General features: G+C 40.8%; 1 protein-coding gene across 1 annotated transcript in view; it reads left to right on the top strand.

Annotated features, from left to right (window-relative positions):
* Positions 1-7784: 7784 nt before the first annotated feature.
* LOC121280419 (plasmolipin-like) overlaps positions 7785-17118 on the top strand; it is a 37787-nt gene continuing 28453 nt past the window's right edge. The window contains exon 1 of the mRNA XM_041192397.1: positions 7785-8057. Coding sequence (XP_041048331.1) covers positions 7926-8057 — 132 coding nt within the window. The 5' untranslated portion in view covers positions 7785-7925. The remainder of the gene's footprint in view (positions 8058-17118) is intronic.

The raw sequence follows: 17118 nt of genomic DNA, 5'->3' as shown, positions 1-17118 counted from the left end.
TATTTTTCTTATTATAAATGTTGTTTGAGATTATGTTTAAACCTATCATAAACTCTGCAGTGTCATTCTGCTTCCAGGGACTAGGTTTAACAAGGTTAAAACTCCAGAAATTTACCATGCCTGACACCATTTCAATAATTTACACTTGTATATCACCTTTAATGTAGTAAATTGCCCCATGGCACTTCACATAGCTTAAAATGGCTCGAGAAGGAGAATTAGGAGAGAAGAGAAAAGATGTACTCCAATGCACAGACTTCTCTTCCAGCACAGCGTTCCAGCAAAGAGCCTCCAACCCAAGCACCCACATCCACCACCCATTCCTGTCTGAACACAGGGTGGAAAGCCACAGTCACACTGTTATCAGCAAAAATGGTACTGTCCTCATGAAAATTAATTCCTCAGCTTAGAAGCCATTCTTCACAAGCTGTTGCTTCCTTTAACCCTGGAACCATTTCCAGATTTATCTAGACCTCATTGAATTCCTGTTAAAACTCACCTGATTTAGGTGTCAAAAGCACATTTTAATTTTACCTCTACTAATAGGTGACAGATCAAGCTTAATTTTTTTTTGCAATCCCTTAGAAATATACTAAGAAAGCACAATAAATAAATTTAATTACTTGATTGAAACCATACTTGCTTGTCATTTGGTAATTCCTGTGATTTTTATGGCATCAAATCATGGAAGCAAAACAGTACAAGGGTAGCTTTCTGCTAGATCGCCTAAGTTCTTTTTACCAGATAATAGAACTTCCCATTCACCCTTGATGAGTCTGAGTGTATTTAGCTCCGGCTACTAATTGGAATCAGCTACTATCTATGAAAGGACCATTGTTATATGATTGCTCTGGTGCTTAGCAGTACTCATCTTCAGGCCATCCAAATGGTCATCTTTAATTTGTGAACAATATACTGGTGTATGACAGCCAAGCTTGAGGCCATTGTCAGTCAGTATTGACACTACTGCAAGAGTCACTGGAGAGGCGACTGAAGTAGGAGCCCTGGATGACATCTCTTTCCTGAGCTCAGGGTGGGGACATGCCAGAATTGGAGCACTACGATGGCTATCCTGGCCAAGAGCAGGTAACTACAGACCAAGAATCAAGAACCAGAACCTGGTCTGTAAGGCTCAGTTTTTACATACAACATGTAACAGAACCAATGGAGGAAGTGCATCACGGTTGAGTGAAATGTTTTCCAATTGTGTAAATGTAAACAAATTGAAATTTTTACACTGAATTGTTTGATTTAAAAACCATTCAAAAGGAATCACAACTACAAATAAAAAATTCCAGGAAGGTTCCCTCCCCCATCTTTGGTCCCACAATCATGAGGTAACTGCTTTTGATTTACTTTATCACGGTGCTATCTGAGTGATTAAAGACCATAAGACATAGGAGCAGAAATTAGGCCATTCAGCCCCATCGAGTCTGCTCCGCCATTCAATCGTGGCTGATAAGTTTCTCAACCCCATTCTCCCGCCTCCTCCCCGTAACCTTTGATCCCCTTACCAATCAAGAACCTATGTATCTCGGTCTTAAATACACTCAATGACCTGGCCTTCACAGCCTTCTGTGGCAATGAATTCCATAGATTCACCACTCTCTGGCTAAAGAAGTTTCTCCTCATCTCTGTTCTAAAAGGTCTACCCCTTACTCTGAGGCTGTGCCCTCGGGTCCTAGTCTCTCCTACTAATGGAAACATCTTCCCCACGTCCACTCTATCCAGGCATTTCAGTATTCTGTAAGTTTCAATCAGATCCCCCCTCATCCTTCTAAACTCCACCGAGTATAGACCCAGAGTCCTCAAGCGTTCCTCATATGTTAAGCCTTTCATTCCTGGGATCGTTCTCATGAACCTCCTCTGGACTCTCTCCAGGGCCAGAACATCCTGAAATATGGGCCCAAAATTGCTCACAATATTCTAAATGTGGTCTGACCAGAGCCTTATAAAGCCTCAGCAGCACATCCCTGCTTTTATATTCTAGTTCTCTCAAAATAAATGCCAACATTGCATTTGCCTACCTAACTACCAGCTCAACCTGCAAGTTAACCTTAAGAGAATCCTGGACTAGGACTCCCAAGTCTCTTTGCACTCCAGGTTTCTGAATTCACTCCCCATTTAGAAAATAGCGTATGCCTCTATTCTTCCTACCGAAGTGCATAACCTCACGCTTCCCCATGTTGTATTCCATCTGCCACTTCTTTGCCCGTTCTCCCAACCTGTCCAAATCCTTCTGCAGCCTCCCCGCCTCCTCAATACTACCTGTCTCTCCACCTATCTTTGTATCATCTGCAAACTTAGCCAGGATGCCCTCAGTTCCTTCATCTAGATCATTAATGTATAAAGTGAAAAGTTGTAGTCCCAACACTGACCCTTGCGGAACTCCACTAGTCACCGGCCGCCATCCTGAGAAGGACCCCCTTATCCCCACTCTCTGCCTCCTGCCAGATAGCCAATATTCTATCCATGCTAGTACCTTGCCTCTAACACCATGGGCTCTTATCTTACTGAGCAGCCTCCTGTGCGGCACCTTGTCAAAGGCCTTCTGGAAGTCCAAGTAGATAACATCCATTGGCTCTCCTTTGTCTAACCTACTCGTTACCTCCTCAAAGAATTCTAATAGATTTGTCAGGCATGACCTCCCCTTGATGAAACAATGCTGACTTTGCCCTATTTTACCATGCACTTCCAAGTATTCTGAAATCTCATCCTTAATAATGGACTCTAAAATCTTACCAACGACCAAGGTCAGGCTATTTGGCCTGTAATTTCCCGTCTTTTGCCTCACTCCCTTCTTAAACGGGGGGTTACAATAGCGATTTTCCAGTCCTCTGGGATCCTCCCTGACTCCAGTGATTCCTGAAAGATCACCACTAACGCCTCCACTATTTCTTCAGCTATCTCCTTCAGAACTCTGGGGTGTAATCCATCTGGTCCAGATGATTTATCCACCTTCCGGCCTTTCAGTTTTCCTAGCACCTTCTCCTTGGTAATGGCCACCATACTCACCTCTGCCCCCCGACTCTCTTGAACTTTGGAGATGTTACTTGTGTCTTCCAATCAGTGTTTCATTATTGTTTGTCAAGCTTTCAGTTCTTGGGGTTCGAGGCTGCCTTATTTATTACATCCACCTGATTAGACGTCAAGAAGAATTATATAATTCACTGAATGTCGAACTTATTGAAAATATACTTTCCATGAAGTGTTTCCATTTTAGTAGGTTGGTGTAGTGTGAAATTGATTTTTTCTCTTGACTTATTTTACAATGGTTTTTTCCAACTCACGAATCAGATAGTAAATAAAAACGTCACACTATTGAAAAGACCAATTCCTTAGTCATGAGTATGAAGAGGTTTTGATAAACTGGGTAATAAATAACGTGGTCAGCACGCAAATGGGATTCCAGCAATAAATGAGATGATTTTAATTCAACAATGAAAAACAAATGCATTTATGCCATGAGAGAGAGAGACTTGCATTTGCGCAGTGCTTTTCGCAATCACTGAATGTCTCAAAATGCTTTACAACCAATTAAGTAATTTTGAAGTATAGTCACTGTTGTAATGTAGAAAACATGGCAGCTAATTTGCACACAGAAAACTCCCACAAACAGCAATGTGATAATGACCAGACAATCTGTTTTTGTGATGATGATCGAGGGATAAATATTGGCCAGGACACCAAGGATAGTTCCCCTGCACTTTGAAATAGTGCCATGTGATTCTTTTACATCCACCCAAGGAGGCAAATGGAGGCGCGGTTTAATGTCTCATCTGAAAATTGGCAGCTCTGACAGTGCAGCATTCCTTCATTGCTGCACTGAAGTGATAGCATTGATTTTTGTACTCAGGGCCCTGGAGTGGGATTTGAATCTGGAACCTTGTGACATCAGAATGTACCAATGCACTTTGCAACCAGTGAAGCACTTTTAAATTGTAGACACCCATACAACATAGTGAATCTCTGCAGTCATTTAGATGTTGATTGAAGGATTATTATTGGCTAGGACACCGGAGAATTCAAATAGTGCCACCTGAGAGGAAAGATGAGTCCTTGGTTTAACAACTCATCCAAAAGACTACACCACCAACAGTGCCTTTCTCCCTCAGTATTGGAGTGAAGTGTCATCCTGGATTATGTGCTCAAGTCTGTGATTCAGGGACAAGAGAGCTACCACTGAGCAACAGCTGAGTCACTTATCTGTTTCTGTTGGTTTAATGGTTCTCAAGCTTTTGCTTCTGAGCCCTCCCCCTCTGTGTTATAAAAATTCCACAGATCCCCTGTAACATGGTAAGTATTTTTTTGTATAAAATTAGTTATACCATTTGGTATATATATTTATTACTTTTGTTTCGCTTAAATGTGAAACTTGGACTGGTGCTGAGCAAGAATTCTGTATAGACATGGATGTACCTTTGACAAGCAGATGCATATGTCATGTTCAATATTCATTTTGGCTCAATGCTTTGCTTTCATTGATTAATTGCTGAAAATCCCGCTTCACATAAGCAGGTTGTGCTAAATGGGGCCAACACTTGCAGTGCTGCAGAAGAAGAAGCAGGCTGAATACATCAGCGCAATCACATTAAAATGTATCCAAAATTATCTCACTAAACTTGTTTCTGAGGAAGCTTTCTGATGCAATTTCAATGAGCTTTTCTGAGAGTTTTGATGGGACAAAGGGTGGCAGTTTAGCTTCAATATTCTTACTAAAGGAGTTTTGTAGCCCCTAAGTATGTGGCAGATTGTCCCATTGTGAATTCTGGAAAATAAGTATTAAGTTTAACCGCCAGAAAGATGCACTACCAGCTGTGGTTTGATCATGTTTAAGTCACCATTTTTTTCTTGAATGTAAGAACTCAAAACACTCCCCAAGGGATGGAAATTTTCCTGATTTGTGGTTTCCTTTTGAATGCATCAATTCTTTCACATGGGGCGAAAAGTGTCCCACCTTCTTCCACCTTGCATAGTTTGATTCAGTTTATCCATTTCACTGAACATATCTGCAAGTTTAGCCAGTCACACATCGTTGTTCAGCACCTCGGCAAGTTCAGGTTGTACATACCTCTTCCTTGAAATTAAATATACACATGAGCATTCTGCCTTGAAATAGCCATTTCACCTCTGTATGCTTTAGCATGGAATTGTGCTCTGCATCACAGAATTATTACAGCGCAGAAAGAGGCCATTCAGCCCATTGTGTCTGCATAGACTCTCCAAATGCGCAATTCACTTTGTGCCATTCTCCCGCCTTCTCCCCACAGCCCTGCACATTCTTTCTCTTCAAATGCCTCCATTGAACCTGCCTCCACCACAGTCGCAGGGAGTGTATTCCAGACCTTAACCACTTGAAAAAGTATTTTTCTCATATCATTTTTGCTTCTTTTGCCAATTACTTTAAACCTGTGCCCCCTTGCTCCAGATCTTTTCACCAATGGGAACGTTTCTCCCTATCTACTCCAACCAGACCCCTCATGATTTTGAATATCACCTCACAGAACGTTGCAAACTGGTGTTTGTTGCTCTGGATTTGATAAAATTAACAAGTGCCAAAAACAGTATGAAAACCTGATTTAATATCTTCCTCAGCAAGTACATATTGGTGCAAAAAGCCATGTGTCCAAGTAGCATGAGGTGTAGTAGCTTTTTTTTTCACACAACACCTTAATGTTTCCAGCCAATGCTGCAACCCCACAGAACAAATGGGATATATTGGGTCATCAAGTTGTATTGCAAAGGCCTTGTCGCACAACCAACCATTGCAAAACTGTGTTCTATGATGGTAAATCAATCCATTATTTGACAGTGTCATTTGACATTGCTAATTTTTCCAGTTCCTTGGCCTTCTGCTCTCTAAATATTCCCCATATGATTTCAATGGCTCGTGATATTATTAACTACTCAGCAATGAAATGTGATGTTTTTTGCTTTGGCAGTGTTCCTCACCACTAAGTCGGATGAGAATACAAGGTTTTTATCCATGATAGTTTTGGATTTCATTCTTGCTTTACCACTGACAAGTTCCTTAGCCTTAAAAACAAACACTGCTTGTCCTTAAATAAAAACAAAAAAACTGCGGATGCTGGAAATCCAAAACAAAAACAGAATTACCTGGAAAAACTCAGCAGGTCTGGCAGCATCGGCGGAGAAGAAAAGAGTTGACGTTTCGAGTCCTCATGACCCTTCGACAGAACTTGAGTTCGAGTCCAGGAAAGAGCTGAAATATAAGCTGGTTTAAGGTGTGTGTGTGGGGGGCGGAGAGATAGAGAGACAGAGAGGTGGAGGGGGTTGGTGTGGTTGTAGCGACAAACAAGCAGTGATAGAAGCAGAATATCAAAAGATGTCAACAACAATAGTACAATAGAACACATAGGTGTTAAAGATAAAGTTGGTGATATTATCTAAACGAATGTGCTAATTAAGAATGGATGGTAGGGCACTCAAGGTATAGCTCTAGTGGGTTTTTTTTTATTTTATATAATGGAAATAGGTGGGAAAAGGAAAATCTTTATAATTTATTGGGAAAAAAAAAGAGAAGGGGGAAACAGAAAGGGGGTGGGGATGGGGGAGGGGACTCACGACCTAAAGGACCTAAGGACTGCTTGTCCTTATATATTTCATGCTTGGTAGTTAAATGTCTGTAATTTGGAAGGTTTGAAAGACTCATTGGACAATCCTTGAGCACAAATTACACTCTGTGGTTGCAAGGGCTTCTCCACCCCATCAACCATTTGCTTAACTGGAAAAGAGCTGGGCGCAACAATTGAAGTGCTCACTACATGCTCATTGTGTGTACACTTAGTCTAACTGAACTTAAATTCCAAGTCCACATCCTCCATTTTGGAAACTGAACTTCCATCTTATTTTAATGCCCTACCCCAACATAGTGGTGAAAGCCAGCAACTGGAATGAACAGCGTCAGCAATAGTGGTGGAGGATGCCACATGAGAGAAATGAAGAAATTAATTGGCCCTAAACAGCATTATTCAGCCAACCTCATCAGCATGAATACTTTCGTGACAAAGCCATTCCCCCTTGATTCTCCTCCCAACTCCTTCACAAATAGCCAGCAGTGTTGAATAAAGAGAATGAGTGAATAGGCTTATTCTTCGGTCAGAGAAGCACATGGCCTTGGATATAAAGGCCCGAGTCTGAGGAAAATCATGATAATGCCTTTTTACTATCTTTTATTAAGCTTATTTAATGGGGCACAAACTCCAATCTAACTGCAAAGGTGCCAACATAGTGACGAAGTCCACACATTGGAGGCACTGGAAGTACGTTTTAGAGCTATTCTATAAATATTTCTTTCAATGAATAGGGACAACCGCAGTTAACAGGTGTCAATGACCTGTTTGCAACATTTTTTAAAAATCCCAATTCACCAAAAGTGTAACAGAGACAACAATGTATTGGATCAAGACCTGAGTAACATTGGTTTGCAATATCCCCTGGCCAGGCTTTTCAGTGACCTCAGAAAGATGGGTAAAATAAAAAGGAGGGAAATAGTGCCGGTGTGAGAAGCTTAATGGCTCAAATAATGCACATATCGCAAGCCTGAAATGTAGGATAGACTTTGAGTTAAGGCATAAAATCTGATCAAATACCATTGAGGTTATTTATATATAAAGTTTCTAGAAAGCAGTGATTGGACGGCAGAGGACAGGAAACAATTGACAAGGGGTTGGATGAATTTTGTTCAGCAGCCAAGCGGTGTCAGATGTGTGTCAGTTTTTAACTCTTGTTAACGCCCTCAACAGCGAGCAGTCATCAAACAGGTTCCCCGTAGAAACACGGGCTGTTATTGTGTCCGGACTAGCGGGAGAGGATGAAGTTCAGCAGCATTTCGCTGACTCTAATTTGAAGCATCCACTACGTTTGCTTTCGGAAGTTTGAAGCTACTGAACTTCTGTCTCACTATGGCAGACTTCCCAGATAAAGTCAACACTCATACCAGTATGAGGACTCACGTTAGTCCCAGGTTCTCCCCAATCGGAGTGGATGTCTGTTTCCTGAAATCCTCGATTGGAATATTGATGATAGTGGAATTGGTAAGTTCACTCATTTTATATCTTGCTTTTCCTGTAATGTGTATAATATATGTATGTGTGTGTGTGTGTATATATATATGTTTGCTTAACTGTTGACAGCTACAGTTAATCGTTTGTTTAACATATTCTGAGTTTGCATTTTTGTTCCGGCTGCCGGGCAATTTGCATATTGTAAAGCTTCAGTGAGTTCACTCGCACAGCAGCAGGAGTTCAGTATTAAACAGCACAGTGCAGATGGCCCGCCTCAGAAACTGTGACTTACTTATTTTGGATACATACTATTAATTTAATAATTAAGAACAGAAGGTGCTTTAGATCATGCATTGTGGATAAACTAAAGGGTTAAAGGAGAGAGCTCCAAATTATCGCTCACTGGGATACGGTGAAAGGCTACATCCTGCTAGTATATGTATACACAGCTGTAACTGTGCAATTTGACCTGTAAGCAAGCATAAAAGTACATCACTCGAGGGGATCAATACAACAATGAACACTCTACTGTTTGAAACCTGGCCATCCTCCAACAGCCTGGACATAGACAAGTCTGCCCAATACTGAAGCCAAACTGTCCCTTGGAGCAGAAACGCAGGGAGAAAGATTTTGAACGTGCAGATCATTGGGGGTGGGGGAACTTCTAAAACTGTTATGAGACCCTTTCTGCAGGCAGATCCTGTGTATTCAGTGTCAGGTGGCAGTAGGTATCCCAGATTCGCTGGTCATGTGGAGTTTTGAAGACATAAAGGAAAATGGCAAGGTGGTGGGGATCCTGTGAGGGAGTTTCAGAGAGCAGAGAAATAATGTATAAAAGAAAATGATCCAGTATATCAGTGATATGTGCAGGAGAAAGCAACAACCTGGTATCATGTAAGTTGATAGTGCACACTGGGTTGTACTGGCTGGAGTATATGGCTAAGATAGAATAGGTGAGGCCTTCATGTCACTAGAGGTTTACTTTCTGCTTGGGAGTAAATAATTTCTTAATAATCACGAGTAGAAACTGGGCAGGAAGCATTGCATTCATATCCATATTTCCAACATGCTCATGAACCATGATACCTTGATACAGTTTTCCTGACACTGGGGTTCAGACATTATATAACATACCTTACACCACAATAGAAAAGACAAACCAGGAATATAGCTACATCTGTCATGGCCCCATGGTGTATCAAACTGCCTCTCATCCAATGAATTACTTTTGAGGTGTAATTAACTTATCGTTGTGCGAAATGACTTTTGTGTTTTATCTACAGCAGTGCTGTTAAGATTTGCAGGGCTACAGGGAAAAGACAAGAGAGTGGGACTAGCTAAATTGACCTTACAGAGAGCCAGCAAAGGTTCTACAGGCTGAATGGTTACAACACAGCAGTAGGCCATTCTATGATTAATCTGCCTTTCTGGTGTTGGTACAAGAAGAACTCCCTGAATATTTTCAGAAAGTGCCAAGGAATCTTTTACAACTCCCCAAGAGCCTCAAATTTTTACCTTCTCAACAGGCAACACTACAACATTCCTTCAGTACTGCACTGAAATGCAAATTTAGACAATGTGTTCAAGTCTCACAATGGGCATTTGAACCAACAATTTTTGAATCAGAGGCAAGAATACCAAATGATTTAGCATTGGATAAGGGAGATTGAGTTCATTAAAGACAGAAGTAGCAAACAAAGTAATGGAAGATTTATTAAGTGAGTACTTTCTATCTATTTTCATAGTAGAGGAAAGGTTAAAATACAATGATAAAAAGAAAAATATAAAAGTGGAATATCTGTCTGTTTATTTGTTGGCAAACTCCTCCAAGATCCTTGGGCCAATCTCAACCAAACTTGATGGGATGATACCTTGGATCAAAGGACACGTCGTAGGGGAGTTGACATCTAACCATTCCTACCAGCGGTTGAGGGGGCGGGGGAGCTCTGATCTCTGATCTCCTAGCAGGGGATCCCATGGCCCTGCCAACACGTTGTCCCCACTGACAACATAACTCAGACAAGCTTTAACTAACCTTAACCATACATTTCAATAAAGAATGTGACAAATTTACATCATAAATCCCCAACTTCCTTTTGTGTTTCATTTTTTTCTCATTTTATTTATTTCATGTTGAGTTTTGTTCTGAGTCACTACATGTCGCTATTCGGTAAGGGAAAGTGACAAGTGGCACACAGTCAGGGGAGATGAAAAGGCGAAAGCAAAGAGTTGCAAGAAAGTAACAGGCAGCAGTTAGAGAAAGGGAAGATGAAGAGGCTTGAACAAGAAACAAGGGAGAGTGACAGAATGCAAGAACCACCAGTGCTGCAAGTAAGAGAGCAAGACTCTGTAAGGTAGCTTTCATATATAATACTCATCAAAATTATGAGTCAGACGTGGAGTATGATATTGGCAGCAGGTCAGAGGTATGTGAATACTGTGGTGCAATAAAGAGGAAAAAGGAGCCACCGTCAATGTGTTACGCACATAGTTAAAGTACAATTTCCACCCTTGAGTGAGCCATCTGACCCGTTGAATGTTTTTATGGGAAGAACAACACAATCAAAACACTTTCAAAAAATGTCATAATAGATGAGTTTAGTATCACCAAGAAATCTCTAATTTGGCTCAAGAAGGAAGAACTTCTAAAGCGGTCTGTCATGAAATATTTAATGTTTCAAGAAACATTGAAAATGCAGGGAGTGACACTGATGATGAAGTATTTAGAATATTAACAAACATTGAAGAAATGGGTGCAGATGTAAGTTTTGATCCTGAGGATTTTGAGAGTGACACTGAGGATTTGGAGAATGATTAGTAGAAATTGTACAGTAAAATTGTAAATCTAATTACTTGGCTTGATTCTAGTTTAAAGTAAAACAAATGAAAGTAAATTCATTGTAAAAGTAATTTTTTTGGTCAAGTAATGTTTTTGAGCAGAAACAATTTTGTGGTGTATTTAAGTATTTGTGTTTTATATTTGTGGGATTAAAATAAGTGTGTGAAAGAAGGTAAGTGAAATGTTAAATGAAATCTGTTGCGTTAAGAAATGCTTCAATAAATTCCTTTAAAGAAACATTTTCATAGTCAGAGGGTGGAAATGATGGGTATGTATTCTGGTAGCAAGTGGTGTTCCCCAGATATCTATTCTGGCATCTTATCCTTTCATCATATTTAACACTGACTTTGATAAAGCCATCTAGAGTTGTATATTCAAATTTGTAGATGATAATTTAGGAGGGACAACAAATAGTACAGATAGAGTTGGATTAAGTGAATAGGCAAAACTATGGAAAATGGAGTTCAATAAAATTGGAGTATTTTCTAAATGGTGAGAATCTAATAACCGTGGGTGAGCAATTCTTTGGGAGGCTAAGTATGCAAATAATTAAAAGTTAGTGGGCAGGTGCAAGAAGCAATCAAAAAAGCTAATGAGATGTCTAAGATGGGTTCTAGGTGCATATACATAAATTCATGGATTGTGATAAATAAGGCTGGTGAGCTGCAGTCACAAAATGCCATGTGGGACTATTAAAAAGTGGCAATAACAGAGACCTGATTCAAAGAAGGGGAGGATTGGGAACTTAATATTCCTGGCTACCAGGGAAAGACAGGGGGGAAAGGTAAAGGCGGGAAAAGGGTGACAGTATTGATTAAAGAAACTATTATAGCACTAAGGAAGGATATATTTGCCATAGAGGGAGTGCAACGGACATTCACCATACTAATCCCTGAGATGGTGGGATTGTTTTGAGGAGAGATTGAGGAAACTGCATGGGCTAGTATTCTCTAGAGTTTCAAAGAATGAGAGGTGACTTCATTGAAACTTAACAAAATTCTTAAGAGAGTGACTGGATAGATGTAGATAGGATGTTTCCCCTGGCTGGTGAGTCTCAGAATAAGGGACAGGGCATTTAAAGCTGAGATGAGGAGGGATTTCTTCAGCCAGGGAGTGGTGAATCTTTGGAATTCTCTATCCCAGAGGGTTGTGGTAGCTCAACCATTGAGCATGTTTGAGACAAATCAATAGATTTCTGGAGACTAATGACATCATGGGATATGGGGGAAATGGCATAAGAGGTAGATGATCAGCCATGTGTTTGAATGGTGGAGCAGGCTCGATGGGCTGAATGGCCTACTTCTGCTCCTATTTCCTATGTTTCTGAGGGGGAGCCAAAGACAGAGGCTTTGTTTAGAATTGAGTAACAATGGGACTGACTGGATTGCTCCACGGGGCACTGGCATAGATTTGATGGGCTGAATGGCCGCCTTCTATGCTGTAAATTACTCTGTGACTCTAGTAGAGGAGCTATTATGCTACTAGGTGCTTACTATAGGCCACTAAATAGTGGCAGGAAGAAAAAGGAGCAAATTACAGAAAGATGCAAGAACTACAAAGTAGTGCTAATGGGAAACTTCAATTATTTTAATACAGCCTGGGATAGTAACAGTTTAAAGGACAAAGAGGGGGAGGAATTCCTGAAATGTGTACAAGACAAATTTATTGACTTGTATGTTTCCAGCCCAATGAGGAAGGAAGAAGAAATAAGAATGGAAAAGGCTGGAATTACTCATTCTGCAAGCATCAGTGGAGAAAAAGAGTTAACATTTCAAGTTAATGGCCTTCCATCAGAACTGGAAAAAGTCAAAAGATGTAGCAGGTTTTAAGCAAGGAAGGAAGTGGTGTTTGGGGGATGAAATGGAGCAAATGAGGCATGTTTCATTAGGAGAGCATTTGAGGAATTGTGATCATAATATCGTCAGATTTAGAATAGGTACGGAAAAGAGGTACGATCAAGCATAAAAATACTGAATTGGAGGAGATCTAACTTCAGTGAGTTGAAAGGGACCTGGTGCAGATGGAATGGAATTGAAAATTGGCTGGTGAAACAGTAATTGAATGATGGGAGACCTTCATGGAGAAGACGGTTAGTGTACAGAGCAGACACTGTGAGGCGGGGAGGGCAGGGAGGAAGGGCTTCCAAAGCTAGAACGTCCTCCTTGACTAAAGATACAGGGGTCAAAAATGAAACAGAAAAGGGGATTTTTGATAATTTAAGGTTTGCTATAAAGTAGAGAAGCAAGCGCAGAGGATATCTGAAAAAGGGAAAAGTGAGACAAAGGATATGAGAATAGATTAGTGAATAACAAAAAGGTCTTTTACAAACATGAGCATGTAGCAAAAGGGTATCCAAAGGAAAATTGGGGCTGACTAGGGACCAAAAAGGAGATTTTGTGGAGGCAGAGGGAATGGCTGTCTCACCAGGGATGAGGATGCTGCCAATGTACAAGGAGGGAGCGGGCAGAACAATATTAGATTGGATAAAGAGGAGGTACTTGGGTGGCTGTCCTTCAAGTAGAAAAATCAGCCAGTCCGGATGAGATTTGTCCTGAGTTACTGAAGGAAGCAAGGATTGAAATTGCAAAGGTCTGGTCAATATCTTTTAATCCCCTTTGGATATGAGGACTTGAGGATTACAAATGTGACATCCCTGTTCAAAATAGGGGAGAAGGATAAACCTGGCAACTTGAGGTTAGCCAGCCTAATGGTGATAGGGAAACATTTGGAGACAATAATCCTGGACAGAATTAATTGGCTTTTGTAAAAGATGAGTTAATAAATGAAAAGCAGCTTGAATTTGTTAAAGATAAATTGTTTGACTAACTTGGTTGAGTTTGTTGATGAAGTAGCGGAGAGGGTTGATGAGGGTAATGCGGTTGATTTATGTATATAAACTTTCACAAGGGATTTTACAAGGTACCAGATTTGCTAATAAAATTGATAAAATGGGCAGTGGCAGTAGATATGAAACTGGTTAATGGACAAACAGACAGCAGAGAGCAGTGGTGAATGGTGGTTTTTCAGATTGGAGGGAAGCGTAGTGTGTCATTGTTAGGGGGGGGTCATTATTAAGATCACTGCTGTTTTTGATAAATATTAATCACCTGAATTGAGTGAGCAGGGCATCATCTGAAAACTTAGATGACACAAAATTAGAAAATGCTGCAAACAGTGATAAAGATATTGTTATGATCATAGACCAGGCCCCCAAGTTTTTGGTAAGATCTGGTTAGGTACCAATAATATTTTGTTTAAAGTAGACAAAGTTTGAGATTCAAGACACTTGCTCAGTGAATAACGCCACAAGATTCTCCAGGTTTTGAACAAACAAAGTAAACTTTACTATACAAAATCAAAAAGATAAAACAATTTATAGTATCTATCCCTCCTCTAATATTCAGGGTTAATATGAAGTACATGTGAAATAACAGGCAAACTGGTCAAACACACCATGCTGCACAATAAATAGCAAATGCAACCAAGATAGATTGCACAGATTTCTTAGCAACCCACCCAGATGTCAGGAAACACTGAGTCAACCAATCCCATTGAAACTCTGTCTCCCTCATGAGAGCCTCTAAACTTTTCATTTTTGAAGATCAAGCCTCTGAATTGCCTCAAAGCACTTCAACTTGGACTCAATTGCACACTTTGCAGGGTTTCAATCTCATCTCCAGAGACTTCCTACCCCTGGATTTCTGAGTCTGCGTCCCAGCCTCTACTTACTGGTGCAATTTCAACTCTTAAAACTGGCTAGCTTCACTGGGCTGGCACTGCCCTGGATTTCACCTAGCTCTAATCTCCCTAGCCAAACCAAGCTATAAATGGCCTTGAGGGCCCTTCTGAGCCCTAATCCTTTCGAGCATGGAACCAATGACCTTCTGCCACCTTCTTGGCTCCCCAAGACTTCTCCTGAGCCCTAACTGCACAGAGCTATCAAACGGCTGCTGGGCCGTCTCCTGAGCCCCAGCTACATAAAGCCAGCTCACGGGAACATTTTTGCTGCCTAGACCCTGCTAAGAGCAGCACCTTGCAGTATAGTCTTTTCCCTACTCACTCCCCCAGTAAAAACACAGATAAATTGAAACCCGAGAACATTCTTAAGCTCTATCCATCTCCGTGATGACGTAGCCTTCCAGGGCTCACTAGCTCTAACTCCCAAAACTCAGGGCTGCACTTCTTTGCAAGCGGTGTAGACACACCAATTCTTCAGCCTAGTAAGCCCACCTGCTGTTTTATGATCTTACCTTTCTAACTGTTAACTTCTTAAGTCAACATGGCCCCAACCTTTTCAGTGCAATAGTCTTCAGGCTGCTTTAGTTGCATTTATCCCATTTTCTACATTCTACATAGTCATTCCAGAGCTAAAAAAATACCTCTAAACTATTACTATGAACCATGAACTAGATATTTATAACAATAATAAAAGACTTAGAGAGGATATAGATTGGTGAAATGGATGATGGTGGATCCAATTTAAAGTGGAGAAGTGTGAAGTGATCCATTTTGATAAGAACAAGATGCAATTTAAAGTAAATCGCACAATTTTAAAGGGTCTGCAGGAATAGAGACACCTGGGGTTGGCAGCACAAGTTGGAAAGGTTGTTTTTTTAAAAAAAATCCTTGGCTTTATAAATAGAGGTATAGAGTACAGAAACAAGGAAGTTATACAAAATCTGCATAAGATACTGGTTAGGCCACAGCTGGAGTAATGTGTCTAATTCTGGACACGTGGCAAAATTTTTGGCTCGGGTGGGCACGCGCCCGACTCACTTGAACGTAAAGTGACGTGTGTTGATGTCGGGAGAGCGTCCCGACGTCAACAAGCAGTTGTGTGATATCTTGTTCGGCGGACACGCGCTGGAGTCGGCAGTGCACCCGCCAACAATTTAAAGGCCTGTTAAGGCCATTAAAAAGATAATTGAACGAAAGCTTTTGCTGCCTGTCCAACCTTACGGTTGGTGGGCAGGTGGACAGGCCAAGTGGTCTTTGCACTTTTTAGGAAATCGCATCCATGGGCGGGATGAGGTTTTCTAAAGCAAATAAAATAAAACTTTTAAAACTTAATAACATGTCCCTGCTCGTGTGACAGAGTCACATGAGGGGACATGTTTTGTAACATTTTTAATTCCTTTTTAATTATTTTTTAAAACTCATCTCCCTGAGGCAGCTCTGTGCCTCAGGGAGGTTCTGAAGCGTGCACTCACTTGCATATGCAAAGTTTGCGCTCGCCCCACTTGCCCTCCTCTCCCTGCCAACGTAAGCAGTACTGAGCATTGCCACTTGCGTTTCACACTGGACAGGCCTTAATTGGCCTGCCAGTGTGAAATCACTGACTGGCCTCAATTGCGGGCAGCGGTCGGCTTCCCGACCGCCCCCGTCGAGCCCACCCAACAAGGGCAAGATTCTGCCCATGGAAGAAAATCAAAGCCTTGGAGAGGGTGCAGAGGGCATTTACTAGAATTGCAATGAGAATATGGGACTTCAGTTAAGTAGCAAGACTAGAGAAGCTGGGATTGTTCTCCTGAGTGCAGAGAAGGTTAAGTGGAGAATTGATAGAGGTATCCAAAATCAAAGGTTTTGATATAGTAAATAAAGAGAAACTGTATCCAGTAACAGAAGGGTAAGTAACCAGAGGATACTGATTTAAGGTAATTGGTAAAAGAACCAGAAATGACATTTTTCAATGCGCATTATGATAACCTGAAATGCAGTACCTGAAAGGGTGGTAGAAGCAGATTCAATAGTAACTTCCAAAAGGGTATTGGTTAAATACTGGAGAAAATGGTAGGGCAATGGGGAAAGAGCGGGATAGTGGGATGAATTGGATAATTCTTTCAAAAGAGCCAGCACAAACATACTGGGCCAAATGTTTTCCTTCCATGTCTTCCTATAAATTTAGCTTGATGAATAATCTGATTTAAAATTCAAAATATCTAATTAAAAATATTTCTGATATTTAAAATGTTAAAAGGATGTGACAGCATAGAGAGGCAGAAAGTATTTCCTCTGATGGGAAATCAAGAACAAGGGATATGATCCTAAAATTGGAGTTAGGCAGTTCTGGAATGAAATTCGAGTACACTTTTTCTACACTTGCATGTAGTAGAAATTTGGAACTCTTTTCCCCCAAAGGGGTTGTAGACTGGGTCAGTGTTAAGGAGAGGAGAGAGCAAATGGAACTTCTTTATCTTCTCACTGTCTGTCTGTAAGTGGAGGTGTTTTTGAATTATTTTTTAAGTCGGCTAT

This window comes from Carcharodon carcharias, chromosome 7, assembly GCF_017639515.1.
Source record: "Carcharodon carcharias isolate sCarCar2 chromosome 7, sCarCar2.pri, whole genome shotgun sequence".
Lineage (NCBI taxonomy): Eukaryota > Metazoa > Chordata > Chondrichthyes > Lamniformes > Lamnidae > Carcharodon > Carcharodon carcharias.
Note: the sequence above shows the minus strand (reverse complement) of the source record. Positions and strands in the feature narration are given on the sequence as shown.